Raw genomic sequence first — 27557 nt, forward strand, 5'->3', positions numbered from 1 at the left:
TTTCTGGGCACACAATCATTTTTAACACTGCATGTTGTGAAACTATCAGTAACTCCCTAAAATCTCCAGTCTGGAAAAGTCCACTAGGTTCTTGTCCTCTGTTAAAAAAAAACCCCAAAACATTCGCCTTCTTGTGAAAGGGGTAAGGAATGTTTTAAAGTTGGCAGTAGGAAAACATTTTGCAGAGTCCCTCTGCTGGTAACTTTTATTGCAAGTACTCTAGTCTAGGAACTGGAGAGCTGACTGGGCTATTAACAGCGTTTGCTCTTCTTGCAGAAGATGTAGGTTAGGTTGCCAGGACCCCCATGGCTGCTCTGAAACTCTGGTTCTAGGAGATCTAACATCCTCTTCTGGCCTCTGTAGATGCTAAACACATGGTATGGTGTACACATATACATGCAGGCAAACACTTATATGAATGTAAGAAAAACAAAAACAAATAAATCTGTTTTTAAGGCAGTATATAGTTATAAAACATTCCAATCATGAGTGGGCCAAAATCCACATTTTTTTACTTTCTTGTAAAAGATCTATTGACTCTCCTATACACTTTGCAGTATGCTAGGCTGCAGGGGTTTAAAAAAATGAGCAAAATAATGTGAAAAATCAAAGATGGGTTACAACCAGATCTCATTCCTCAAAAGTCTGTGTACTCTGAAGGGAACTGCACTAAATGGTGATGTTAAGAGGGGCACACACAGGCACACTAAACTCCGCAGACAACTCACATTGAATGTGCGTGTGCTGTAGGCCAGGTTCCTTTACTCATGCTATCTGTTAGCCTAACATCCAAACCGTAGACACTGCCAAGCCTACGTAGTCTGGATTTTATCATGAGAGAGCAAGGGAAATGCAGTGAACTCAAAGTACGCACACATGCTGTCTCAGGCCATTTTACAAACAAAAGGCTAGCTTTGGAATAAATGTATTTCCACGATTAATTTTTACTCTACTAGTTCCCAAGCTCATTCGAGCCTCCACAAAGAGTCTCCAGCTCATGTAGCCTTTATAGAAGAGGCTAATAAAACCCTAGGTTAAACTCTCCCATTTCCTTATGTGGAATAAAAATGATACAGAGAGTTTAAACTTGAAGATAATTGAAAACTTACAAGCCAGTTCTGACTCTGGCTTATGAAACTACAGTTGTGAATATCTCTGCACCCAGCATTCCTGCCACTTGTGTTATCTCTTTATGATTTCATGGACCACTTAAACATTCCCATACCATTACTATTACCTTTATGTCCCTACTATAGTGACAACTTTGGTTCTGGACAAGCAAGAATTGTGTGTGAAAATTATCTAGCATCGTTCTTTTCAACTTTCTTATTTCTACTAGTTCCCAATAGTGTGGTGTGTGTGGGTGTGTGGGTGTGTGTGTGTGTTGCATGCACATGGGTGTATGGATAACTATGTGTATGTGTCTGTGTGTGATATACATAGGTATGTGGGTGACAGTGTATGTGTGTGTGCATGTGTGTGTGTGTGTGTGTGTGTGTGTGTGATGCACATGGGTATGTGGGTGACTCTGTGTGTGTGTTATGCACATGGGTACCTGGGTGACTGTGTGTGTGTTGCATGCACATAGGTGTATGGATAACTATGTGTATGTGTCTATGTGTGATGTACATAGGTATGTGGGTGACAGTGTATGTGTGTGTGCATGTGTGTGTGTGTGTGTGTGTGTGATGCACATGGGTATGTGGGTGACTCTGTGTGTGTGTGTATGTTATGCACATGGGTACCTGGGTGACTCTGTGTGTGTGTGTGTGTGTGTGTGTGTTTGTGTGTGTGTGTGTGTGTGTGTGATATGCACATGAGCAGGCAGGTGACTATGTGGAGTCCAGAGCAGGATTCAGGAGTCTTTCTTTACTGTTGTTCTCTGTCATTTTGCTTTGAGACAGTCAGAGTTTGAGGTAGCCTTGCTGGCTAGTGAGCTCTGGGGATCTGCACATGCCTACCCATCAATGCTTGGGTTAGAGACACACTCAGTCATGCCTAGTTTTTATGTTGATGCTGGGGACTAAAACCTACTTCTTCATTTGCAGAGAAAGCACTCTTTCCATTGAGCAAATTCCCTCTTTAAAGATAAGATTGGGCTGGGGAGATGGCTTAGCAGGTAAGAGCACTGACTGCTCTTCCGAAGGTCCTGAGTTCAAATCCCAGCAACTACAAGGTGGCTCACAACCACCCGTAATGAGATATGACAGTGTACTTATGTATAATAATAAATAAATCTTTTAAAAATGTAAGATTATTAAAAGTAGGGAGAGCATGTCCCTTCCCAGGAAAGTACACCTGCTAATATCTGTCCTTATTCAGAATATTGATATCAGGATACATTAAAATCTTCCTGAAGAATGAGTACCAAAAGTTTTGTTTTGAAAATATTTCAACATAACTGCAAGAACTTTTATGTTTTCCAGTTAAGGAATTTATTCTTCTCCATATGAGAGACTGTAGAGTTTAAATAATATTCAGTTTCTTCTGGTAGTATACTGTGTCAGAGCCACATTGGAAAATTCAGTTTCACACTGGTGTTTGCATCTAAACTAAAGTGATATTCTTTTTTTTAAAAAAAATCCCATTTTAGGAATATACATTTTCCTTTATCTAATTCCATTGTATCCTTTATTTTTAAAATAAATTATTTTAGTTTTTAAAGTATTTCAACATTTTAAATTTGTATTTTATATGCATGGGTATTTGCCTGGATGTATAGCTACATACCACACATGTTCAGTGTCTGCAGAGACCAGAAGAGGGCATAGCATCCCTGGAACAAGACATCCTGTAGGTGACGGGAATCAAACCAAGGTCCTCTGGAAAAGCAGCCAGTGCTCTCAACTGCTAAGCCATCTCTCCAGCCCCATGAAGTGAGGCTCTTTAACTCCTTTTCTCCTAATTATCCCTGTACAGGAAGAATTGAAATCAATACAGGGACAGCCCCTCCTTTTTCCAATGCTCCTGCCTCTGCCAATAGATCCAAGAACAGGGGTCATGGCAACTCCAGGTATCCTGATGCAAAGGCTGCTGGGATGTCTACAGAATGGCTTTTCCCCGGGAGCCCTTCCAATCTAGTACAGAGGAGTTACAAATACAAACTCATTTTAAAAAGTGGAAAACTGCATAATTCTGCCGCATTAAATCCGAGCACTAGGAGAATGTTGGCTTTGAAATGTTACTTACATGGATTGGCTCAGTAGAATATACGGAAATTACTTGTCGGTTAGGGGAGAGTAGGTGAATGAGTAAAAAACAAAACAAAACAAAACAAATGTGAATGGGGGATGTAAAATGGCTTCAACTTTTAGCAACAAAGACTAGATTGCAACGATGCTTTCTAGTAAGAGAGAACTAAGTTTTCTTGGCTCCCCTAAGGCCAGTGCAGCTGTGTTCCTGAGTGTGGCGATCTGTTGGGCTCTGCTCCATTCCTGGGCTGGAATCATTTCTAAACAAATGCCTTCACATATTTTGGTACAGGTTTCTCAGTGGAAACACAAATTACTGGAAATTAGCAGGGGCGGTTTTTCTTCCAGAAAACTATGGCAGAAATTTGCTCTCTCCACAATGAGATTCAAAGCCCACCTGCAAAACCACAGGGGGGCGGAAGGGGGGGGGGAGCCGTATTTTTTTCATCTGATCATCCCATGTGCAAAGGCTCAACCAGGGACCTTTCAGAAGCTACCACGTACAAAGGCGTATGTATGTTCTAGAGGGAAATAGCACCTAAAATCCAGGATAAAAAGTAAAAGTGGTAGGCCACTTAAATTTAAGACCTGTTTATTGATGGAGGGGCAAAGAGTACAATGGGGTATCAAAGACTCAAGTTAGAGCCACAGCTGTTTCAGTTGATTGCCATGACTGTTAAGATGTGGGGTCTCCCTTATGGTCTAAATTATCTGTAAGTAAAACCATACGCTGATGAAACATTGCCGGTATGTATGCCATATGCTAAAGTACTTTACATATGTCCATTCATTTAGTCTCCGCAGCCTCGGTGTGGTAGGAGCACGTTTTTGTTCTGTTTTGTTTATGCAGATAAGGATGAAAGCATGGGACATGGAGTAAGAAGCCAGGCTTGAACCCCAGAAATTCAGATGGGAATCCAATCCAAAGACATGGGATTTAAACTAAACAAGGCCCTAGATTTATCAATGATATGCCTACCTTCCAGCTATTAACATGTTCACTCTTTCTTTTAGTGAGTATGTACTTAAATATAAACATTTTGTGAATAAATAAGACACTTCCTGTGCCTTCATAAACCTAAAGGATATATAAGTCAGTTAGTAGCATTAACACCTTCAGAAAGAAAGACAACACTAGAGAGGCTTGTACAGCACTTTAGAAAGCCTGGCTAGGCTGGGTGAACGGCCTATTGGAGGAGATTCGGCTGAAGTAAAAAGACTAGGTAGGCTGGAGGGTAGGCTGGAGAAGGCTGCTCTACCTAGCTTTCTAGCTAGAAGGACTGTGGAGGGAGGGCTGAGGCCGGTGAGGCAACAGCCCCCTTGTAGTGAAAGGCCTATGAGCTGTTTTGCGAGCTGCAGGTGAGCAGTGCTTCAAAACATCCTGTAGGGAGACCATCAAGAGGTGTCTGGTTTGCAAACCATCTCAGGAGCTTGAGAGTTAGTAGCATTAACACCTTCAGAAAGAAAGACAACACTAGAGAACCTAACTAAGCAAGCAGCTAGGGGCAACTGTGGCCTCCTGTGCATATAATCTCAAGAGCATGGACTGACAGCAGTGAAGGCTTGGTGGGCAATTAATAAATATTTGCAAATTGCCTGACAGGGCTTAGTGGATGCTTGTGGGATGAGGCAGAGAAAAGCTTTCCACCGGGCCAGCATGCTGCATCTGGAATTAACATCGTTCATTAACGATTAGGCTCTTCCGTCTGTTACACACAGCAATGTCCGTGAAAGCATTTTGTAACTATACTATACAATAGAAACATAAGTTGTACAGACTGCAATAGGGCCAGTCATACAAATCTTAAAGAGGCAGAAGACAGGCAGGCAACTGCCTAATTACCATAATAAAGATCCACTACTGAGGGCTACCTCATTGCTCACAGAACCCCGTATGCAGATGAAGAAGTTAAGACACAGCTTGTTTAACTCTCATGGATGATAATACTATCTTAGAAACAAGACAACACTGGCCAGAGGCAGTAGGTGTGCTTCCAATGACTGCAGTTCTAATCTGTAGAAGACAGGCTCAAGGCAACTATTAGTGCAAGACAATTCCACATATTGTAATGAAACAGAGAAATGGGGAGTAAGTTAAAACTCAGAGTATGGTGGTAAGAATCAGCATTTTTTATTGCATTTTAAAAAGCCATTTCATGGTTAAGATATGACCTACACACTCAATTCCAAGATCCAATTGCAAGATGTCATTCCATACTTGGGAGTCCTCAAGTTAGTTTGTAAGGGTGTAATGTTCCAATTCTGTCACTAGAGGGTGCTTGTGTAACAGTTCTGAAAATTCCACTTTGCTGTTGAGATGCTTAAACTGCTTTCTCCAGTGAGCTGGGAAATCAACCAGTCAATCGATCAATCAATCAATCAGTTTCCATAGTCAAATATTTTTCTATTGCAATTGAAGTCTATTCTTAACTTACAAAATAACATATTATGATTTCAAAATAGTTTTGTAATCTAGATTTTTTGTTTGTTTGTTTCATTTTACTTAGTTTCTTCCTTGATACTTGCTCTACATCTGCTTATATCTCTATTGGCTATTATTTGACCTACAGCATTAGGTTAGTCACTCTAACGATCTTACAGAGCCAGTGCAGGTGATCTGCCAATATACCTCCTCCCTCCCCGCAAAGTTTCTGAATATCCTGCTGTCAGAACTCCAAAAGGAAGTCCCCTGGGAAAGCTTTGCTGATGCTGTGCTGTGCTGTGTTGTGCTGTGTTGTACTGAGCTGTGCTGAGCTGCGCTGAGCTGTGCTGTGCTGTGCTGTGCTGTGCTGTGCTGTGCTGTGCTGAGCTGTGCTGTGCTGTGCTGTGCTGTGCTGTGCTGTGCTGTGCTGTGTGTGCTGTGTGTGCTGTGCTGTGCTGAGCTGTGCTGTGCTGTGCTGTGCTGTGCTGTGCTGTGCTGTGCTGTGCTGTGCTGTGCTGTGCTGTGTGTGCTGTGTGTGCTGTGCTGTGCTGCCCTGTGCTGTGCTGCGCTGCGCTGCACTGCGCTGTGCTGTGTGTGCTGTGCTGTGCTGTGCTGTGCTGTGCTGTGCTGTGCTGAGCTGTGCTGTGCTGTGCTACGCTGCGCTGGGCTGGGCTGGGCTGGGCTGGGCTGGGCTGGGCTATGCTGTGTTATGCTGTGTTGTGCTGTGTTGTACTGAGCTGTGCTGAGCTGTGCTGTGCTGTGCTGTGCTGTGCTGAGCTGTGCTGTGCTGTGCTGGGCTGCGCTGGGCTGCGCTGGGCTGCGCTGGGCTGCGCTGCGCTGGGCTGGGCTGGGCTGGGCTGGGCTGGGCTGGGCTGGGCTGGGCTGGGCTGGGCTATGCTATGTTATGCTGTGTTGTGCTGTGTTGTACTGAGCTGTGCTGTGTTGTACTGAGCTGTGCTGTGCTGTGCTGTGCTGTGCTGTGCTGTGCTGTGCTGTGCTGTGCTGTGCTGTGCTGTGCTGTGCTGGGCTGGGCTGTGCTGGGCTGCGGTGGGCTGCGCTGGGCTGCGCTGGGCTGCGCTGGGCTACGCTGGGCTGTGCTGCGCTGTGCTGTGCTGTGCTGTGCTGCGCTGTGCTGTGCTGTGCTGTGCTGTAGTGTGCTGTGCTGAGCTGCGCTGTGCTGTGCTGTGCTGTGCTGTGCTGTGCACCCTCTTTAATTGTGAATTTCTATAGTCATACTCCCTCTCCAGATCACTTGCCCCACATCAGCTCCATGTGAGTTGATATGCCTGTGTCTTATTGGATGATTTGACACCCAGCTCAGTGTGTGTTGCACTGTCTGTCTCCCTAAATGACTTGACTTCCATTCCGTAATTAAACACCAGATATCCAGGGTCACTGAAGATCTGCATAACTCTGAATCAATTTCCCTGGGCTCCAACTCACCCTTGCATATTATGAACTATGTCAGCTTTATCTCGAAAATCTGGACAGGAAGATCTTTCACCCATCTGGACGTTTGCCATATGAAAATGCAGGCAGTTGGGGTGCAAGTTACCACATGCCATTTCTAACAATCATTTCTGACTCCATTTTTATTCTCTCTGCTTTTAGTCCCTTTCTGAAACCCCTGAGCCTCTCCTCTGGCCTCCTTAACTACAGATACTGCCATGAACAAAGTCATCCCCCCACCATAGCTCTCCCTCCCGCCTTGGCGAAGCCTAACTCTGTAGTATCAATCCCTTGTTAACACCACCATCCTAGTCCGTAGTGCCACCTGGGTGACCCTGATCACCTTAAACTCAGCATGTACCCTAAAGCTCCATGGGTCCCATGAAAATTCCCAAGTCCTCTGCACTTTTTTTTTTTGTTTTTCTCATGACTATTTTCTCAGATGCTCTTTTTTTTTTTTTTTTTTGAAAATACTATTTCCTTATGCAAGCAAATGCTGAATTCTAACAAGATCCCTGGCGTCTCTTCAATGCATCATTTCCTGTTCCCTTCTTGGCCGCATCTCCTCTTTCTCATTGCCAGTAACCCTCTCAGCGGTGCTCCCAGGGCTCTCCCTGAAGTCCTGCCCCTCAGCAACCACGACGTTTTTTATTTTATTTTTTAAAAAACACATTCTTGGCTTGTCTATCTCACCACCACCACCCCCCCCCCCCCACCCTTCACTGAACTCCCTCCCTGGCTTACCTGGTCCTGTGAAGTTAATCACAACATCATAGGCTTTCAACCTTATTCTCTACACATGCCTACAGTAAATGTTTTCCTATAGCCGCCAATGATTTTATTCACTGTTTTTCCATGTGAAACTCTCTGCCGTAACCATTTCTCTCATTAGTAGCATCTATCCTCTCTGCCTTCTTACCGAGTACACCCCTGCCTCTAAAAGCCCATCTCAGACACTACTGACTCAGCCAAGCCCTTCTTACTTCCACTAATCTAGAGTTAATCTCTCTTTTGGTATTCAGTATTTCATTCATGCTCCCACTCAGTACCCACTGTGTGTATTTCTTTCTGTGTTTGTGTGCATTTTTCGATCTCCTTCATTACGTTTTTATTTGCAAGATTGTGGCTTCTGCATAATTTGCTTTGCCAACTGGGTCATCATATGCCATCATAAAATCACAAGTATTGTGTCAAAAGCACAGATCTTGGGGAGCAAAGAGGCCCAGCTAAGTGCTAGGTAGCGGCTACTGACTTGATAGCACCTGCGATGTGCTTGCCTCACAGCTGCACGGCCAATAGTAAATGTACCAGTGCACACAGCGGCCAATCACATAAAGAATGCTTACTGCTTGCCAACACACAACAGCCAATCACATAAAGAATGCTTACTGCTTGCCAGTTCCCTTTCTGGTTCTTATCACTGTTCAAACTGGGCCTTCGAAGCGTTTCAGAGAATGCCTGACTAAAGACGAGGGTGGAGACCGCCACACTAACAAGGCACTTTGCTAAAGCCCATATCAGAGAAGGGTAGACATGGACACTCGTGCTCTTCCGCTCTGAAACCCAACGTTGCATGGTGCCTGGTACCCGGAAGGTGTTTAATTATTGCAGGGTACCCTCGCATGACCATGAAGGAAGGGCCACCTTTGCTGTGATGGTAGAGGACAGAGGAGGTAGGCCAGACAGGGAGGGGAGTTCACTGCCATCAGCTTCCATGTTGCTGATTCACGGGGTGCCAGCAAATTAACCTAATTTGGTGATGGTGGCTAATGCGGTTTCCCAAACCTTCAGCTGAGAGCTTGCTGAAGGCAGTCTTTAGCAGATTAAGGGAGCAGATGCCAGCGCACGGAAAGTGCGTTGCTGCAAACATAGTTTCACTGGTCCCAAGCGCAGACTGATGAAACAGGAGGTAGAGCGTAATTAGGTCTTTGGGACCAGATGAGTGTCAACTGTTACTGCTTAGGAGGCTCAGACTGCACATTCCCATTAAAATTTTTTTCCTTGGGTACTTTAAAAAGAAAAAGAAAAAAAGATTATATTAAAAACAAAAAGTAATGGAATTCCCAGACAGAAATCTGTATTTAAATGGTATTAAAGCTGTGGTTCAAATCAACAAAAGCCAGGAAATCCAATGTTACCCTTTATCCAGACTGTTATACCATTTTTTCCAGTGCACAGTGTGCCTATGGGCAGCCCTTTGAGTTTCCTGGCTCAGGCAAGTCAAATCCACAAGTCAGTATGAATTATAGGAATCTGGGCTTGCCATTTAGTGGGACCGCATGCCCCAAGGGCACATGCTTACTTGCCAAAGCTTTTAGACAGAATCACACAGTTAGGCTGGGAGTCACGAGCTGGGTAGTGTTTTTCTCTTTCAGGTTCATGGGCTCCTGCCTTTCTCCCAGAACAAGTAGGTCACTAACACTGATAAACTTAGTGTAACATGTGTGTCGCAGTTGATATTCATCTCTTCTGCTTCTTTCTCTCTTTTCACCAGACACGGCGATGACCTGATTGTCACTCCTTTTGCCCAGGTACGTAGGGATCATGCTCGCCTGAAATTCATCACTGGTGTGATTTTAAATACAGTCCTTTGACCCTAACCAATTCTGAAACATTCTCCTTGCAGGTTCTTGCCAGCTTGCGAAGTGTAAGAAACAACTTCACCCTGCTGACGAACCTTCATGGAGCGCCGAACAAGTAAGCCTCGTTGTTCTGCAGAATTTTAGTTCCCTCCCACAACAGCACAGAACGCTGAAGGACACTGGACTCAAACATTAGAGACCAGCCCTATAAGCTGAGTCACAACACACAACCCATCTGGAAATATACAGTCTAAGGGCCAAGAAGTTCTCTTGCGTTTCAAAGATCATCATAGCCTCAGAGGGTCATAGAACCCACGATCTTGGCAAAGGTTAGGAGAGGTTTGCAAACCCATGCATTCAACCTCTGGTTTAGAGAAGGAAATCTTGAGTGTCAGGAATCTGGCAACTAGCTTGTGGATGTACCATGGGTTAGAGAAACATTGGATCTGAGGCTTGATTCTCTTGCTTTCCAGTCAGTAGTTACCACAGCAGGATCTATATTCAGTCTTTGTTAAGTGGTCCATCCATCATTTGTTTGACTTCATCCAGATTCTGATGAGGCAGGTAATAGGAAGTGCAGGTAGAGCCTAATTGGACAATTATCCTCCTCTCACTGTCCTGTGGTTTGTTCTGCAGTAAGTCTCCTTGCAAGAGGAAGTTGCATACTGCTGTGGCATCTCTCCTATCCCGGTCTCTCCACTGTTCTGCAGGCTCTCACCAGAGAGCATTATCTTACACACTATTTGTGTGATCATGCCCATCTTTGGCTAGGGCATTGCAGGGGACCACTCTTTGGGATGAAAAGTAGATGCTTATACATTGTAGCTAAGATGCCTCACCACCCAGATTAAATTAACATGATGGAACATTGGTTGTAGTATATTTAGAAAAAAAGAAATAGTTGAGCATTCCCTATCAAAAAAATCCAAAATTCAGGCTTTTTGAACTCTGATATGATGCCAAGAATGAAGAGATCCACATCTGGCCTCGAGTGATCGCTTGCACAGAGTTGCACTATGAGATCGCCATTGGGTTATTTATGGAATGTGCACATAAAACAAATGAATTTTCTATTCAGTCTTGATTCCCTTCCCTAAGATTTCTCACCATGCAGATTAAGATATTCCAGAATCTGAGATATAAACAAAAAAGCAAATCTGAAACTTTCAACACTCAGGGACACCCAGCCAATATGTGGAACTTGGGTTTGGAGCTTTGCTTCCTATTTATTCACTTAATAATCCATCCCTTGAATATTTATTTCATACATACTATTCATCCATGCCTGCATGTACCTAATTGCACAGATACTTACTGGCCATTCACTTTATATCAAGCACTGATGATCTCATAGTGGTCCACACAGCTAAGGTCTCTGCTCCTTTGTGGCTTATGTGCTAACAGGAAGTGCCGGTGATTAATCAGTGAGCAGTCAGATCACATCTCTGTCACATGGGCTGGAGCAACTGGGACCCAGGAGTTTTCTGTCTATTCCCCTCTACACTTTCTGCCTAGACTGTCTTCTTATACCTGTCACAGTCAGATTAGCCATGTTCTGACATCTTTTAGGTTGAGTGTCATCTTTTTCAATATGCTTTTCTGATCCTGCTAAGCCTACCTGAGTGATCTCTATTTGGCCCAAAGGCATGCTAATGACCTAACACACTGTCTTTACTGGAAATTAGGAATTTCCTTACCATTGCGTGTTGTTCTCCGGGTAATTGGTTTCTGGGACTATTCATATTGGCCACACATTCAGTTCTGGAATCTGCTTAGAATCATTCTGCTTGGAAATCATATACGTGGGCAAGTTAATTATCTTTTCTGGATCTTGGTTTCCTAAACTGTAAGATAAGGTTGTATGGGGATTAAGTGAATTAATATTCAGAAAGCACTCAACTGGCATATAGCATAGTAACTGTAAGCTATTATAACTGATAATTCATCTTACTGAACCTAGAAGGGTTTTCATATCAATTATCTCAGCAATGGCCTCCACAAGCAATAGTCGTGACAGATATTATTACTTCCACTTTACAGATAAGGAGTCAAGGCTGAGATTAAATGACCTGACTATGATCAACCACACAGCTTCTAGTGAGCACCTGTTCACTCCCCCTGGGTGCAGAAAAAGTCCTTGGACAGCTTAAACGTTTATGTAGGAGCCATGTAAGAAACAGAGGACAATCAGAGAAGCTAAAGGCAAACATTAACTAAGCCAGTGTCCTTAAGAATGTAGCCCCAGGTCAGAATGTTACAGGTGGGACAAGGAAGAAATGATGAGTAGATTTCACAAGCTTCTTTAGTATAACCACATTTGAGACCAAACTGATGTGTTACACAGATCCAAGTAGACATGGGGCTGGCATGATATTTTCAATGCTATTTGTTAGCATAGGTGTGGCTGTTCCTCCTCTATCAGTAGCATTAGAGACAGCCTAACCCTGATAATTGATACATTGAAGCTGCTTCCTTAAAAATTGGGTCTTCACATCGCTGTGTGTTCTGGATTACACAAAGCTCTGGGAAACAGGTATCTTAAGACCCTAAACAAATATCGTGCACAGAATGTACCTAGAGGCATGATCACCCTCACACTGAGAACCATCTCTCAAACCAGGACGCCTTGTGTCACATTTGTCCAAGACAAGACATATTTATAAAAGGGAGTATGTCTCCAGCAGTTAGCCCTCGGCATCTGCTGATCTTCTTGCAAGTCCATATCTGTGTTTTATAGAGTTAGTCTTGCCATGTATTGTTAGACTTTTAGATTATCTTATTTCAAGATAGGGTTTCCCTCTATAGCCCCAGATGACCTGGAACTCACTAACTCACCTTGTGGCTCGGGCTGGCCTTGATCTCATGGCAATCTAGATTATAGATTTCACAAGCTTCTTTAGTATAACCATATTTGAGACCAAACTGATGTGTTACACAGATCCAAGTAGACGTGGGGTAGGCTTCTGAAGTACTTGGGAATACAGGTATGAGCTACTATCTCCAGCATGATCTCACATATCTCTATAATCAGCTTCAAAGGACAAAAACTTCAGGAAAGGCAGATCCTCTAGCACTTCTCCAATAGGGGCAGAGAGCACTTCTGTGAGGTTCTGGCTAAGACCTGAGTGGTGTTGGTTTTAAGCCACAAGTGGACCAATATGGTAGGGGTAGGTTGGAGAGCTGAGAGTCCACTGATACAGGCCACTCTACTGCTAGGTGGTCAGTGCCCACCAATAAATAAGAAAAGAAAGTGAAGATAAGATTGTCTACCAGGGGTGCACACGGCATACAGAAAGCATTCCCCCTCCCCACTACATGCATTATGTTAACAATTGGAGCTGTAAGATCCATGGAATTTAGAAGTTGCTTTCTGGGATATTTAACGTGGGTTCCAGGGTACCACTCCCTGTCTTGAATGTAGCATTTAAGCAGTAATTATGTCCTTGGCGTGGTTTTCATGAGACATCTGGCTAGTGTGGTTTATTATGTGAAAGGAACTCCCACCCAGAGCTATACTTCTCTTAGCTTACGGTTTCTTTTATCTTTTGGCTCTTTGCTCTGCATAAAGCGGTCCATTGTCTGCCCGAGCTTTGCCACCCAAAGGGTAAAAAAAAATCTTAAAATTTCTGCTAAGGTGGTTTCCTTTCCACCTTAATGAAATGAAGGACCAGGACTGTATTTCTTGGCTGCAAATAAAAACTTACACTTCCGTTGTCCCAGGAGTTAATTTTGAAAACTGTAGCTTTCATTTGGGGTTGTTAATCAGAGACATTTCCTTGAAGTACTTGATGGCTTCCAAAAGACCGGTGGTACTGTTGAGAGTACTCACCACCCAGTACCCGAAATGGCCTCTTCCATCATCCAGTAGCAATGACTGATATGTGTGACATATCAGTGGCATACAGAGGAATCACATCGTCTTTGCATTCACAATTCTTCAGAGGTATAATCTGATCAGAATGTACATATTCTTTGAAAATTAATAGCCATCTTCTTTAGTGTGTACCTGGAATGTCTTTCAGAGATTTGTATATTTTGGCATAGGATTTAAATTAGCTGAGAATCATAAAATCTTGAACACTTCAGATATGGAAAATACCTAGCCAAATTCCCTCAGAGAAAGCGAGGGAATATATGTGAGCCCCATCACACGGGACCTCACACACTGTAAATCATCAGGAAATAGTAGTTATTGCCTGCTTGCCCCAAGTGAGAAAGAAACTGAGGTTCGGTGAGCTACCAGGGGCTACGCACCTGGAAGGTGCCAGAGTCTGGATTGGGGTTAAGATTCTTGGCTTCTGCTGTAGCCCAGTTCTCTTTAAACTATACGATTCAGGCTGAAAACATTAACTACTGTGGCCACAAGCCTTCCCTGTTCCTATCAACATCTTGCAACCAGGTAATGAACTTCCAACCATTCTTTTATAATTTAGAGACTGCTTGAAACCAGACAACAGTATTGTTTCTTTTCCCTTGGGCCCATGAGTTTTCCAGCTGGCAGTCCCCATGACTTACCGACAATAATGTGGTTTCCAGGAGCCATCTACTCATTAAAGTGTACTGAGTCTCCTTTCTAGACCACTTATCAGGAAGACGTGATAAACCAAGTCAGCATGGCCCTTGCCTTTTCTCCCATACAAGAATACCTATCTGAATGAACAACTTTAAGTAAAAGCTAAGATGTCACAAGATTACTTCCAAGACAAAAGAATTTACAAGAAACTGCAGAAAGAATTAGATAATATGAGTAGCTACTGAGAGAGTAGGTATTTCTAACATTTAAGAGGTCCTAGTTTGAGATCTTCTTTTCCAAAAGCCTCCTGGGGAACTCGGAAGCCATGTAGGAGAAAAGTTCAAAGGTGCTGTAAACCCATTGGATATGCAGTGAGGTGCACATCACTCTGATGCCAGACTACAGGGGTGCGACTAGGAAGGAATGAGACTCGGTCTCCCCTTATATTCCTTACAACTGTGCCAGGGGAAAAGACAGGAAGGTGGGAGACGAGGTACAGTACAACAGTAGAGTAAGTGTAGGAAACTACATAGCACAGGCAAGGGCCACTCATTCCAGCATAAGTGCAAGATGGTTTCAATACAGTCCCAAGTTATACAAGAGAGTCAGCCCCCAAGACAGACATCCACAAAGTCCCAGCAATAAGAAATGGCATGCAACATAGACAGCCTATGAACCAAGACTGAGCACCAAGGCACCATGAGAGGTTAGAGAGAAGAGGGGCAATTTTCGATTAGGAATATGTGTGTCCTTTTGAAGAAGATTTGTAATCTTCAAAGGTGCATGATGTTTAGTGTGCAGAGAGCTTCCCCAGCAAAAGGATGGCCTGAGCATCAGCAAGAAAGGAGCAGGCTGAGTTCAAAGCAAAGGAAGAGACCCACCTGGGCCTGAGCAAGTGTCCATCAAATTTTCATGCATCTATTGATCTAACATGACACTCAGTGAGTGTTACCGTGTATTTGGCATATGAAGGCTTTCTCAGATAACATCCTGGGACCCAGTAGTGAGCAAGTCTTTCCTTGCCTACATAAAGTTTACCTTTAATCTAGGGAGTTATGTATCAAACCCTAATTAGACCGTTCATATTTTAATTACAATTTTGGAGTTCAGCAAGGGAGAAGTAGGAAATGCATGAGAGCACACAGCCAGTCTGTGGTCTGAGATGAACTGTCAGGCACCGAGGAAGTCTAGTGATAAACTAGAGATGGACGGTGAGGACAGAAAGCTAAAAAGGCTTTGTGTGCCAGGCTGAAGAATTTGGAATGAAATCCTTCAATTTCCTTGAAACAACAACAACAACAAACAAACAAAACCCCAGCTCTCAGGACTAGTGCAGAAGTATTCAGTGGATGGTATAATGAAAGTAAAGGTTTTAGCACTTCGGATTCAGAAAGACTTGGCTTTGAATATTTCCCTGCCAGTTGGAAACCACCATGTGTGCTGTAGCGGGTTTCTCCAGTCTCCTGCTCCCTAAAGTTAAATGATAACACTCCCTCGGGAGGGAACTGAGAAATGTCAAGCACGGTGTCCAACAGAGAACAGCAATCTTGGCATGAGGATTCCCCTACTCCATCGCACATGAGAATCAGATGCCAAAGAAAATATTGCTCAGCATCACCCAGTAGGGCCACTGGTGGTAGCTATGGAAACCTGTCCATGGACCTGCAGCTACACAAAAAGCACTACATACAGGTTCTCTTATCCCAGGGAAAGAAATATCTGGAGAGAAGTCACAATTGTGGCCACCCAGCAAGCAGAGCCTTCCTCAGCAATGGCCTTGCATGCTTTTCTCCATCATTTAGAATTTGGCCTCTCCCTCAGACCTGCCTATGCATGGGGATCCAAAGAGGACTTTAAAGTGCAGATCCTTAGGCCCTGCACCAGACATATGAAAACGAACTCTTCAGAGGTGGGAAAGGTATTTATGAAATATCTCCCAGAGTGAGGCTGATGCTTGCTTATGATACCAGAGCTTGTTAGACTCAAAGTCTGGGCCCTGGCTGAGTAGCATGCTATACATTCTCGACACAACAATTAAAGAGACAACAGAAAACGGAGATTTATTCAATAGAGCAGCACTGGGAAGCAACTCAGTGGCACCCTCCTCCCCCACACATACACAAGACCATCTTCAGGCTCTGGACCAGAATGTTAGGTTGAATAGAAGGCAAGAGGGGCCCATAACTAAAGAGTTCTGCTCAAGCTATCTATGGTCCTGCCTATGACTGATCTATCCATCTCAGCTCCAGGTCTGACGAGTCCTCAGCACTGCATGGATCTTTTTTTCTCTTTCCACTGGGGAAAATCCTAATGTCTTGGGGTCCATTGTCTCATCAGTCTAATAGTCAAAGGGATGGGTACAAGTGTCTGTCTTTAGGATATCGTCACTCATGTCAGGACACTTATACTCATAACTACTGGCCTGCATCTCTTTCTTGACCATCAACAACATCCTGTGTGGGAAAGTGGCACAGACTACTGTCAGGGCTTCTGAAGGGGCATCTGAGACCACCAGTGTTGGTAGCATCTGAGAGCTTGCTAGAAATACAGATCTCTCTCTCCCCTGAGGGTCACTGCATGGGATCCCATAGGCAAGGGTAACTGCAGGTCACTGCTTTGAAACCCCAGAGACAGGGCTGCTTCTTGTCTACTAAATCAGAAGACCAGAGGCAGGCTGGAGCAAAATCTTCTAATATGTCTGGTAGATGACTCTGATGCACTCTGAAGTTAGAGGTCACTGTTGTATACTTGCACAGGGAGGGCCTCCAGCAATGCACTGGGAATCTGCGAGAGTCTGATGGAGAAATTCTGCCAAGCACCAGAAGGAAGATGAGACCAGCAAAGGACTAGGGACTGACAGGAAACAAGAGAGAAAAGCTAGTATGAAAAGCCTACGAGATAACACATTCTCCTAGCTTTAGCCCCGAGGGGCAGAGACAGATTCCAGAGACTTGCTGGCCAGTGAACCTAGCCGAAAAGACAATTGCCAGCTTCAGTGAGAGACCCCTGCTTTCACCCATACCTACACGGTCAAGCACATCTGCACACATGTGCACAAACACATGCAAATAAGGGGCGTTGCACTCTTAGTGGAATACGGGTTGGTTGGTTTGTTTCGTTTGCCTCTTGGTGTAAGGAGATGGTGAAAAATAACACCTCATTTCTCCATGAAGAGCCAGTGCCTCCAGTGAAGAAACCAGGATCGCTGTGGGCTAGTTGCTGGGTGTGGTATTTATCAAATGATTTGTCCTCTCAAACATCTCGGTTTCCTGAGGTGCAGATAATGTAGGTCCTGAACTGACACATCTCTAAGTGTTCCTCTGGCTGTGGCCTTCTGTCCTCCAAGAACTGGGATTCATGTTGACTTCTGAATTGAGACCTAAGTAACAGTTTTGATGCTGTTGTTGTTGTTGGTGGTGGTGGTGGTGGGTTTTTTGTTTGTTTGTTTGTTTGTTGTTTTTTGTTTTTTTTTTTCTGAGAGGCTCTATCAGAAAACCTGAAGTGGAGGGGTTGGCAGTGGACCTGAGGTAAACAACTTCCTTCCTGGGGAGTTGTTGCATCCTGATGCTGTGCAGAGGGAAATTCCAGGCCATCTGGATATGAGAGAATTGCAATCGTCTACCCATATTACAGGAGCCGGCCTTCCGGTGATAGCCTTATGTCACTGGATAACTCATTAAGCCCTGAAAATCTCCTGGGGCATCAGGGATTGTGGTAGGGTGGGGGTGCTTTTCAATGCATACTCAGCCTCTTTTTCTGCTTCTCCACAGGAGGTCACCAGCGGCTAGTCAGGCTCCAGTCTCCAGAGTCAGCCTGCAAGGTAGGCCTCCTCCAGAGATCCATCTCTACATTCTGAAGCAATTATTCGAGACTGTTATTAGAATAACAGCGTTTATATGCACACTGTAACCCTCAGAAGCAAGTCACTTGGTGACCTTTTTTCAACAGTGTCCCATCACCCCAAGTGAAGCCCAACTAAAAATACTTAGAAACAAAGTGCCCACTGTGTGCCTAGGGCTTCACAATTAAATGTGTGGTCCTGCCGCATCCAGAAGAGGAGGCAGCTGTATGTATGTCAAGAGTGCAACTTGACCTTAGCTTGCTGAACCCCCAGTGAACTCCTGGAGTGCTAACCTCAAACATTCCCCCACAGGGTGTCCACATTAGCCCAAGGTCCCCAAGGCACATTAAAGGGTTTCCTCTTAGCATCAGCTCTAGCTACAAGTTGCTCCGCATCCTAGCCAGGTGTGAAACCAAAGGTTCTTTCTAGCTCACAAAGAGTTTCTCTTGGATGTCATCCAGCTTCATTCCTCTCATCTTTCAGTTACGAGCATCTGCTCTTCCTGTGTATCGAAGTCCATTGAGAAGGAGGGCCACCTTGGAGGAACACCAGAGAGATATGTCCAACATGTATTTGTCACATACAACCACTTAGGTGACTTTGATGAGGTCCATGAATTCCTCTCCCTTGACCCTGTCCCATTCTTATAGCAGGGGACGAAGATACACTCGGCATGGCCCTCTGATATCTAACAGTGCTAGTCCGGGTACTTCCTCCTCAGATGTTGTGTTCTGTTAGTATGACGGCCATAAGGATCTCAGAAGTGTCATAAATTACTAACCTCTGAACGAAGGGAACAAAGGCAGTGCATTCCATTTCCTCATCGGCTTCTGAAGCACTTACAGAATATGCTTTTAAAACTTTTAGAAGGAAAAAGATGTAGGAAAAAAGTGAAAGAAAGACATGAGGCAAGGTGGAGTCCTGTGATATGAGCTAGAAAGAAGGAAACAGTGTTCTGCCCACAGACTTCAAAACCTCGGCATGCTGATGGGCCACTTCCGTTAGGTATAAAAAGAAACAGAGTAGCGTCTTAGTGTGTAGCTGTGCTAGACGCTGAGGAGATCAAAGGAGCTGTTTTGAACCGCCTGTTGTTTCATCTTATTGGCCTGCCCACGTGGTGGCTTTGTTTGCAATTCTACCAACATGTTTCTGATACCAATTTGAATATTTAGAATACATTTCCTGTTTCTTGTAATAAATATGAGCATATACCAGGAGGGTGTATGGCACTTAGGGTTCTATAAACTAACTCATTAGCAAAAACACTGAAAGATGTTTTATGATTATTGGCACATTGACTACAGCTTGGCATCGGGAGCTTTCTTAAGTGCCTTTGAAACAATGGAGCTAAGATGTAAGGATGCCCCTTAAGGCAATTTGTTTTTGTCGGTCTTTGTGGCAAACTACAACAATCCTCGGTTTTCTCTGGAAAGAGACTGTGGTGGTACTAATTATTACGTAATTACTGGTTTCGGAATCTTCTCAACGGTAAACCACAGGCAGAAGAGGACAGAGGAGACACACATCCCGTGTTTTGTTCTTATTATCAGCTGAAATAAGTCGGGCAGATTTTTCCTGTTATTTTAATATTTATCAGCATATGACAAAGAGGCATGTTTAAATAGAAACTTTAAAGGGGAATGAAAAACACACGGCTTTGAGTGAGCAGCATGGAGCACTGGAGCACTGCTTTAGAACATAAGGTTTTTTATTGAAAATTTATGAAAGAAAATCAGGTGTGCATTTAGAAGTACTTAATTTGAACTTGTACATTTTGATAGAAATAGAAGGTTTAACAAGTACAGGACGCTGGCTGGAAAAACAGCTCAGAGTTTAAGAGGACACTGTCTGCTCTTCCAGAGGTTCTGAGTTCAATTCCCATCAACCACATGGTAGCTCACAACCCTCTGTAACAGGATCTGGTGCCCTCTTCTGGCCTGCAGGCATACATGCAGGCAGAATGCTGTATACATAATAAATAAATAAATCTAAAGAGGAAAAAACGTACAAGATAATAGTTTGAACATATTCAACAATGGAAGCAAACAGGAGAAGCCAGATGGCAAAAGATGGCTCCCTGCAGCATCTTCCTCTCCTTGTTCCCCACCCCCTTGTTCTCCTCTCTCCCTCCTCTTCTCCTCCCATACTTTTCTCCCTCCTACTTTTTCTTCTCTTCACGCTCCTTCTCTTCCTCTTCTACTCCTTCTTCTTCTGCTGCTTCTTCATTCATGTAAATGAAATGTGATTCTTCAATTCCAATGAATTCTTCCAATCTGGTTGAAGTTTCTAAACTTACCTCGAGTCACTGGGTGATGAAATCTCTCAATCAGAGTCAGCTCTTCTCTCTGCTGGACCAGATTCTCAGCTTTTGGGGAGCAATAGGAAAGTCTTGTCTTTGAAATGACAACTTGTGTTTTTAGCATGATTGTTCCTATTTTGTCGAGAACTTAATTCTGGGGTACACAATGGTTCCCCAGTGGTGTGTCTGTCCCACTGGATCCTGGGTTCCTGGGGGTGAGACCACATCTTTCTCATCTCTTTGTCTTTATAGTATGGTAAATTATGTCTACACGGCCGGAACAGAGTCAATGCCAAACTGGCCAGGACTACGTAAAGGTTGGACTGTATTTGAAAGAATGTGCTCATAAAGATAAAATATAATAATAAGCCAGTTTCTGCGTCTGAAGGAAGTGTTTACTTCTGCGCTTCTGTTTCTTTCTTCAGAGTTTTTATCACTTACTCTACTGAAATTAGAAGGTGTTGGGGCCTTACGTATGCCAATGTGTTCATGCAGTTTTGAATAAGAAAGGATGAAACCTAAGAAGGTGACATTTTGCTGACAAAGTAGGGAAGCCACCATTCAAAGATGGAGGACTAAATGGGCAGAGAGCAGCTCCAAAGCCTGAGTGCGAAGATTTGGGAGGTCACAGTGAAGCCTCGTGAGGGCAGTAAAAATCCTAGGTTATGAGCCGCTCCACTTGGAGACCAGCATCACTTTCTTTTGAATTAGTAAAGTCTTGGGGTTTTATTTTCTGTGTAGGAGTGAAAAAGAAAGGAAAATAATATAATAAAAAGAAAATTAAGTCTAAAACAAGGCAGGAACTTGAATTCTTTCACCTGGACATATTCAACATGGAAGACTGAAAACTCAAGATTTCCCAAAGGAAAAACCAAATCAAATAATTGAAACAAATCAACTTGTATACATATGTGCGGTTATGTAACCACTGCCAGGCTTTCCCCATACCCTTATTCCTGTGCTCGGGCATATATCTCATTTACGCTTTTTTTGACTATGTCATGAGAGAACCTACTAAGAAAATAAATCGCTAGGTGATCACTGCGTTTGCAGAAGGAATTTTTTTTCCTACACAAAAAGATTAGAAACATATTTTTTTTTAGAAACTCTCACCTCTGAGTCTCATAAATGACTTAATTTACAACAATATATACATCAAGTATAGAATTTTGTGGCAGCCAGAATAACGTGTGGAGTAGGGTATTCTATCATACTATTTCATCTAAAATTTACTAAGAGCCATTGGTGCAAATCATGACTATCACCACTTGTAATAGAGCTGTTTTTAAAGTAACCCAGAAGTTCATGGATCATCCAAAATGGCAGCCAACCATGTCGATGAGATATCTGAAGAGCTGCCCGGAGATCTCCAAGCCAGACTACCGCAGACTACAGCTTGGGTGTCTGTAGCATTAACTGTAGTGATTTCCAACATGAGTCAATTAAAATATATTTCAAGGAAAGAATGTATTTGGAGAAATAGGATGAGGAAGCAGAAGTCTTCCAGTAAAGCACAAAATGTGCTGACCTATCTCAACAGCAGCCTTAATTAAGGTTTTTCCCAAGCTCCAGGGAGGCCATGTCTTCTAGCATCACTTCAGGGCCACTCTGGAAGGAATGATGATACAACTGATGAAGAGTAGAAGAGACCTCCTTTCAGGAAGCCTGTTTCTCCACATGACTCCTCACTCATCTTCACTTAGCTTTGACTATTTCTGAGATTCAAGTAGATGTGCCAGATGCACATTTTGCTCAAGAAATAGAACAGGGGCTCAGTACATGGTCTCTGACCCTGAACAGCTCAGAAAAGTCAAGGCTTTGCTAGAACTGCCAGGCCTGGGATGTGAGCGGGACGGCTGTATATGGGCAGAGGTCTCTCTGAGGACCATGGCTCAGGCTTGAAAACTGATCCGTGGCAGATGACTGGAGAGGGAGGCCAGCACAAGCTGAACCTTTACTTCGTTTCTGCATTAAGCAAGAACAGTCAGGCAGGATTACAACACACGGGCAAACAGAAATAAGATCAACCATCTTATCAAAGACCCTGGCCACTCAGGACAAAGGAGGTCCCGAAGGAAATTACAAAAAAGAAAAGGGGAAAAATAAAAATAGCAGACATTTTCTTCAGTGTTCGGTATGATGTGTGTAACCTGGAATTCTGGGACAATCGGCTCAGTTACACCCATATATAAAGAGCCTTTATATACAAATAGAAGTCATAAAATAGAACTATACCAGAAAAGCTGGGAAATTCTCAAGATAGTGCCCCAAATGGTTTGAAAGAGCCTGTTTTGTCTAAAATAGCCATCCTATAAACATTTACCCCAGAACATGGACGCTGAACTGCCTGCAATGATTTGCAATGATTTCATATATGTCTAAATTTAAGGATGGCTAACTGCAAAATCATTAGTAAGGCAGCTAAAGTGAGAATGGTAAAAACTGTTCCCTTGAGCAAACACAGCTAAAAATAAGGTCTTGCTTATTAGTGGCCACGTTCCCTTGTTCAGAATTAATTTCTTCATTTAGCAGGAAAAGTTTTTTTTCCTCATATTAATCAGGACCTGGGGGACCAGCAGCATCTAGTCCCTTAGCATTTGCAGAAAGAGCCAAGTCCGTTCCTCACAGACTCCACATCGTGTTTTCGCGCTGCTGAGAGACACTGTCCACCCCCTCCCCCTGAAAGCTGGAATCATGCATGTTAGTAAGTATTTCAGTTATGCCATTGACGTCAATGGAGTCATTAAATAGATTGCTGGCCCTCCCAGAGGCAAATCACTGCCAGGGACCTAGATACAGACACTTTTTTTTTTTTTTTTCAAAGACAGCCATCAGGTTTTGCTATGAGAGAGAACGAAAAGTTTACACTGTAGCCGACTGTCTCCAAACAGTTTCTTTTTGCCCTTTGCATTTTGTTCCGGCCTTTCTTTCTCTTTGGTTACAGTAGACTCCAAAAGACACCCAGATATTATTGCCTAAATGTTTTGTGCACAAATGGATCTCCTGTAATTGAGACCATAGAGGAAGATACTGAACTTTGAAAAAAAGGAGTCTCTAGTTTGCTCTGTTCAGCCCATCTTGATGTTAATTCAGGGGCATACATTGTTCTAGCCAAATCACTGTTGTCTGCTACTGAAGTTGTTTGACGTTTGGATCCTTAAACAAACAGCGTCCTTCAAAGAGGCACACAGATTGCCTTTTCTGCTGCCTCTGCACGGCTCAAAGCTGTAGCCCTCATCTCTGAATCAATCTTTCTGCAGCTGTTTCGGGCTGTGGCACTGAGCCTCTGTAGCGAAGGGTGGAGGAGGAAGCCAGGAAGACAAACTGGTTCTCAGGGCTGTCTCATCTGCAGCAGTGTACCCACAGGAGGCTATCCACGTGCCTGTGTCCTCCCAAACCCCAGCTGCTGCCCGCCTCAAGCCCGATCACGTAGCAGCTTCCAGGCCTGTCGGAGAAAAGCCCTTCGGGACACAGCTGCCTCTTCCTGGGAATGCCTGCAGGCTCTGTTTACCTGAGCTGCAGCTGGAATGTCTGCCAAGGACTCGCTCCACACCTGGACTTTTCTACCACTGAGGCTCAGAGCCAGAAAGCTACCTTCATCATCTCTTCAGATCTGGCTCCCTTCATCTACCATGCAGGCTATAAAACTTACTTCTTACTACAGTCCTTGCCCCTCCAGTCCATGGATGGTTCCCTTCCTTTATTTATCACTGGGGTGTATAGAAATGCTAGACACTTGAAACTTTTGGTAACCCTTCTTGAGTTACGTGGAGACCCAGGTTCCATGTCCTCCCTGCTCTGTTCCCTTGTTCTGCAGTTCCTGGCTTGGGAGAACCAAAACTGCACCGTCTTCATCCATTTCTCTCTCATTGCCAGGACAGCCAGCTCCTTTAACCACTTCTTTCTAGTCTTTTCTTCTCTCCCGGCATAAAGGACTTTGTTTTCCTGTACCCAAAACATTATGGTCATCTTCCAACGTGGTTTGTTGTCCACAGTGTTTGCACGTTCTGACCCAACCTTCTTTCTGATCTAGCATGCTTCTTCTAAGCCCCATTATTGATTGTTTTGTTATTGTCTTGTTTTGATTTTGGGTGGTGTGTGTGAGTGTGCATGTGTGGGAGTGTATGTGCATTCGTGCGTGCATGCATGCATGCGTGCGTGCATGCATGTGTGCGTGAGTGCATGTGTCCTTGTCTCCCTTATTGCCTTACCCCTACATTGCTCAATTCATGGTTGTGTGAGATAAATATGCCAGCCTCCTGCCTCCTATCTTTCCACACTGACTCTTTTCCCAGGGCTGTATATGTTTTTTTTGCTTCTTCAATTCTTGAGTGACGATTAAAATAAACATGTATTTTCAATAAAAGGCCTGGTATATAGTATATATTTAGAAAATACCACATGATTTATCCATTTCCATCTGGAATGTACATTTTTATCATTTGAGACTACTTATCTGACATCTTCAGATTATGTCCCTATAATGTCCTATTCAATTATTATCTCAGAAACTTTTAATCAGTGTCTCAAAATCTCAAAAATAGTACTTGAAATATCTTGTTTTCTTCCCTAACCGAAGCATGAGTATCTCAAATGCATAGACAAATCCTCTAGTTTTGGGCTTCCAACTAAGAATGTAAAACCTAACTGATGCCCAGTAAACACTAATGGAATGAGCAAATAGCAGTGAATGATTGCCCAAGCTTGAGTCCGAAACATCGGAGGAGCTCGGCTGCTTCCTTTGCTTTGTTCAGGCTTGCCTACATCTCTGCTGACTCTCAGAACATGCGCACAGTGCTGAAATCCCTGGCTAACCTTGATGGCATGTGACGCTCAAAGCACGTGAAGTGAAGCCTGTGCTATCATTTCAGCATGAAGTAACAAAGTTATAAGAAATAGAAAGAAGCAAAATGACTAAATACATGCAGCTTATCATAATAAACGATAACATTCTCTCAGTACCCACCACAGGGCTACAGAATGGGTACTTAATAACTTACCAAGATGGACTGAGTTCGGAATCTGGATCAGTCTCTCCAGTAAATTATTCTCCAAAACTTTGGTTTCTTATCTGGAGAAATATTATTGTTATTGTAGAGTAAATTCTCAGAGTAAATAAGAAAGGCCATGTTGGTTATGACTGAGCTAGACTACCCGTTCCAAATTCTAGCTCTGACTACCTTGTGACCTTGGGACAAATTACTTAATCTCTCCTAGTCTCAGTTGCTTCACTTGCTAATTAGTATGCAAAGAGTGCACATGCCCTATAAGCTACTTATATGGATTAAGTGACTTGACACAGGCAAAACAATGAGAAAACTGCAATTGGCTTTCTAGAGCATGCATCACATGACCTCAGCGTGCCTCGTGTGGCCTAGTGCGTTGCAGATGGTCAGAATGGGAGAGCTAAGAATCCAGGACTTCTGGTATCAGCAGGGAACCAGAACAGAAAGCACCATGGAACTTTCAGGTTGACTTCTCCTCCATGGTAATATGATATACCCCTTCCCCGTGCCCCTTATCTTCAGTTTCAGTTTTTTAAAGATTTCAATTATCTTTAGTCAACCTGGTCCAAAAGTAATAAAGTGAAAATCCCACAGAGAGGGAAATTCATAAGCTTACAGTCACATGGCCTTTGAGTGTCTTGATGACATTGCATCCCGATCCCTCTGGCTGGGGTGAGTCGGCTCACTCTGCAGATCCATGCCTTATGAACTAACTGCCCCTACGTTCCTTAGTCACCCTCTGGGTTGTGAGATTGGATGCTGTGCTATCACAGTGCCTGTCTTCAAGTAACCCCAGCCTCACTTAGAACAGAACCTCTTATATTTTATTGTTTACTGTTGCTGATCTATGACTGAGCCTAACTCTTAAGTAAAATTTCATCACAGGTATATGATCATAGGAACAGACAACACATGTGGGGTCCATTTGGGACTTCGTGCGATTCTTGGCATGTCCTGCGGTCTTGAGATATGTCTCCTGAAGATAATGGGGGATGTTGTAAGACCTGAAGGAATGCTTTCTTAGTTTAAAACATTTTCCTCCTCTTCCCATTTAAAAAAAAAAAATCAAAATCCGGTTTTGTAGAAATTGACTCTGAGTTGAAGACAGATTCTCTGTGACATATTAGTGAGACAGTAAGAGGGAGAATGAGCTAGTAATGCATATGTCAGGTTATTACCCTTGAAAACAAACTGCCAAGAACAGCAAATGGCTCTGACAAGCCAGACCGCAGCTATCTGAGCATTTTTTGCATAAACCTGTGAGGACCTCGCTTGGTAAGATAGCCTGACTGAGTACAGCCACACAACTCACTGCAACTGTTTAAGTCCACCCATCAGGGTTGATACACACCTTTCTAGGCACAGGATTTTCCAGCGCAGGCAGCTCAGCAGGGAGTAGAAATTGAGGCCAGCTCAGAGCTTCCCTTGGGAGACAGGTAAAAATCCTACCAGCAGAACACCACAGGGAAGCACTTGCTTCTGGGACAGGGAAAGCTCCCTCATGCACACCCTCCCTCCCTTCTCCTCTCCACATGGGTAAGTAGATCTTAGCCTGCAGGAAGATGGAAATGAAAAGTTGCTAGGAGAACTCCGTAGAGGAAGGAAGGGACCCTTCTTAGTGTCCCTTTTTACTCCCACATCCTCAAGACAGAATGATCCAAGGGACAAGATGGGTTCTGCTCGCTTCTGATCACTGTGGGCTGATTCTAGATCAGTTCTCAGAAGCCAGGAGAATTTCAGGGAAGTGTTTCACTGGAGAGAAGAGAAACAAAGCAGGGACTGTCCCCTTGAAATAGAGAACAGGCAATAGAACTCACTGGGTCTTAGCTTATTGTCTTGACTTCCTCTTGTCCAGAGCTGTTTTCAAGGACCAAGGGTAGCACTCAGACGTCTGTGTACATTTCTCACCCCTTTCTTCACTGTGTCAATGAAGTGAGCTGAGGCCATGGTGGACATCTGACTCACTTAACCAGCAGAGGCAGCCACAACAGATTTCTCCCAATTGTACTCTGGTCTTCACATTTCCAGGGTCCAGAGTCTAGCTAGCATGAGATGTTTCCAAGTCCCTCATGCCTGCCTCTGACAGCAAGAGAGGAAAGAACTACATTTCTAGGTGCAGGCACTATGCTGCATCCTCTGGATCTATGATCTACTACCTACTGTTTCTTCAGGTATTGTTCCTCACGGATTGCAAGGACAGCTCAGGGAAGAGCCTGGACTTGCTCAAGACAGCAGGTTAACAGGTGAGAGGTCA

At 43.7% G+C, this 27557-nt stretch overlaps 1 protein-coding gene and 1 long non-coding RNA gene across 6 annotated transcripts in view; one reads left to right on the forward strand and one right to left on the reverse strand.

The window, feature by feature from the left end:
• Positions 1–27557, forward strand: part of Pde4b (phosphodiesterase 4B, cAMP specific) — a 519944-nt gene that overhangs the window by 400734 nt on the left and 91653 nt on the right. For all 5 annotated transcript variants that reach the window (XM_006502855.4, NM_001177983.1, NM_019840.2 and 2 more), the window contains 3 exons: positions 9557–9593; positions 9689–9759; positions 17928–17977. In XM_006502855.4, the coding sequence (XP_006502918.1) occupies positions 9557–9593; positions 9689–9759; positions 17928–17977 (158 nt within the window). The remainder of the gene's footprint in view (positions 1–9556; positions 9594–9688; positions 9760–17927; positions 17978–27557) is intronic.
• Positions 20144–27430, reverse strand: Gm52668. Its single transcript, XR_003955083.1, has 3 exons — positions 26655–27430; positions 25298–25368; positions 20144–22262 (listed from the first exon to the last, which is right to left on the reverse strand). It is a non-coding gene; the product is annotated as a predicted gene, 52668 (long non-coding RNA).

This window comes from Mus musculus, chromosome 4 (assembly GCF_000001635.26).
Source record: "Mus musculus strain C57BL/6J chromosome 4, GRCm38.p6 C57BL/6J".
Classification (NCBI taxonomy): domain Eukaryota; kingdom Metazoa; phylum Chordata; class Mammalia; order Rodentia; family Muridae; genus Mus; species Mus musculus.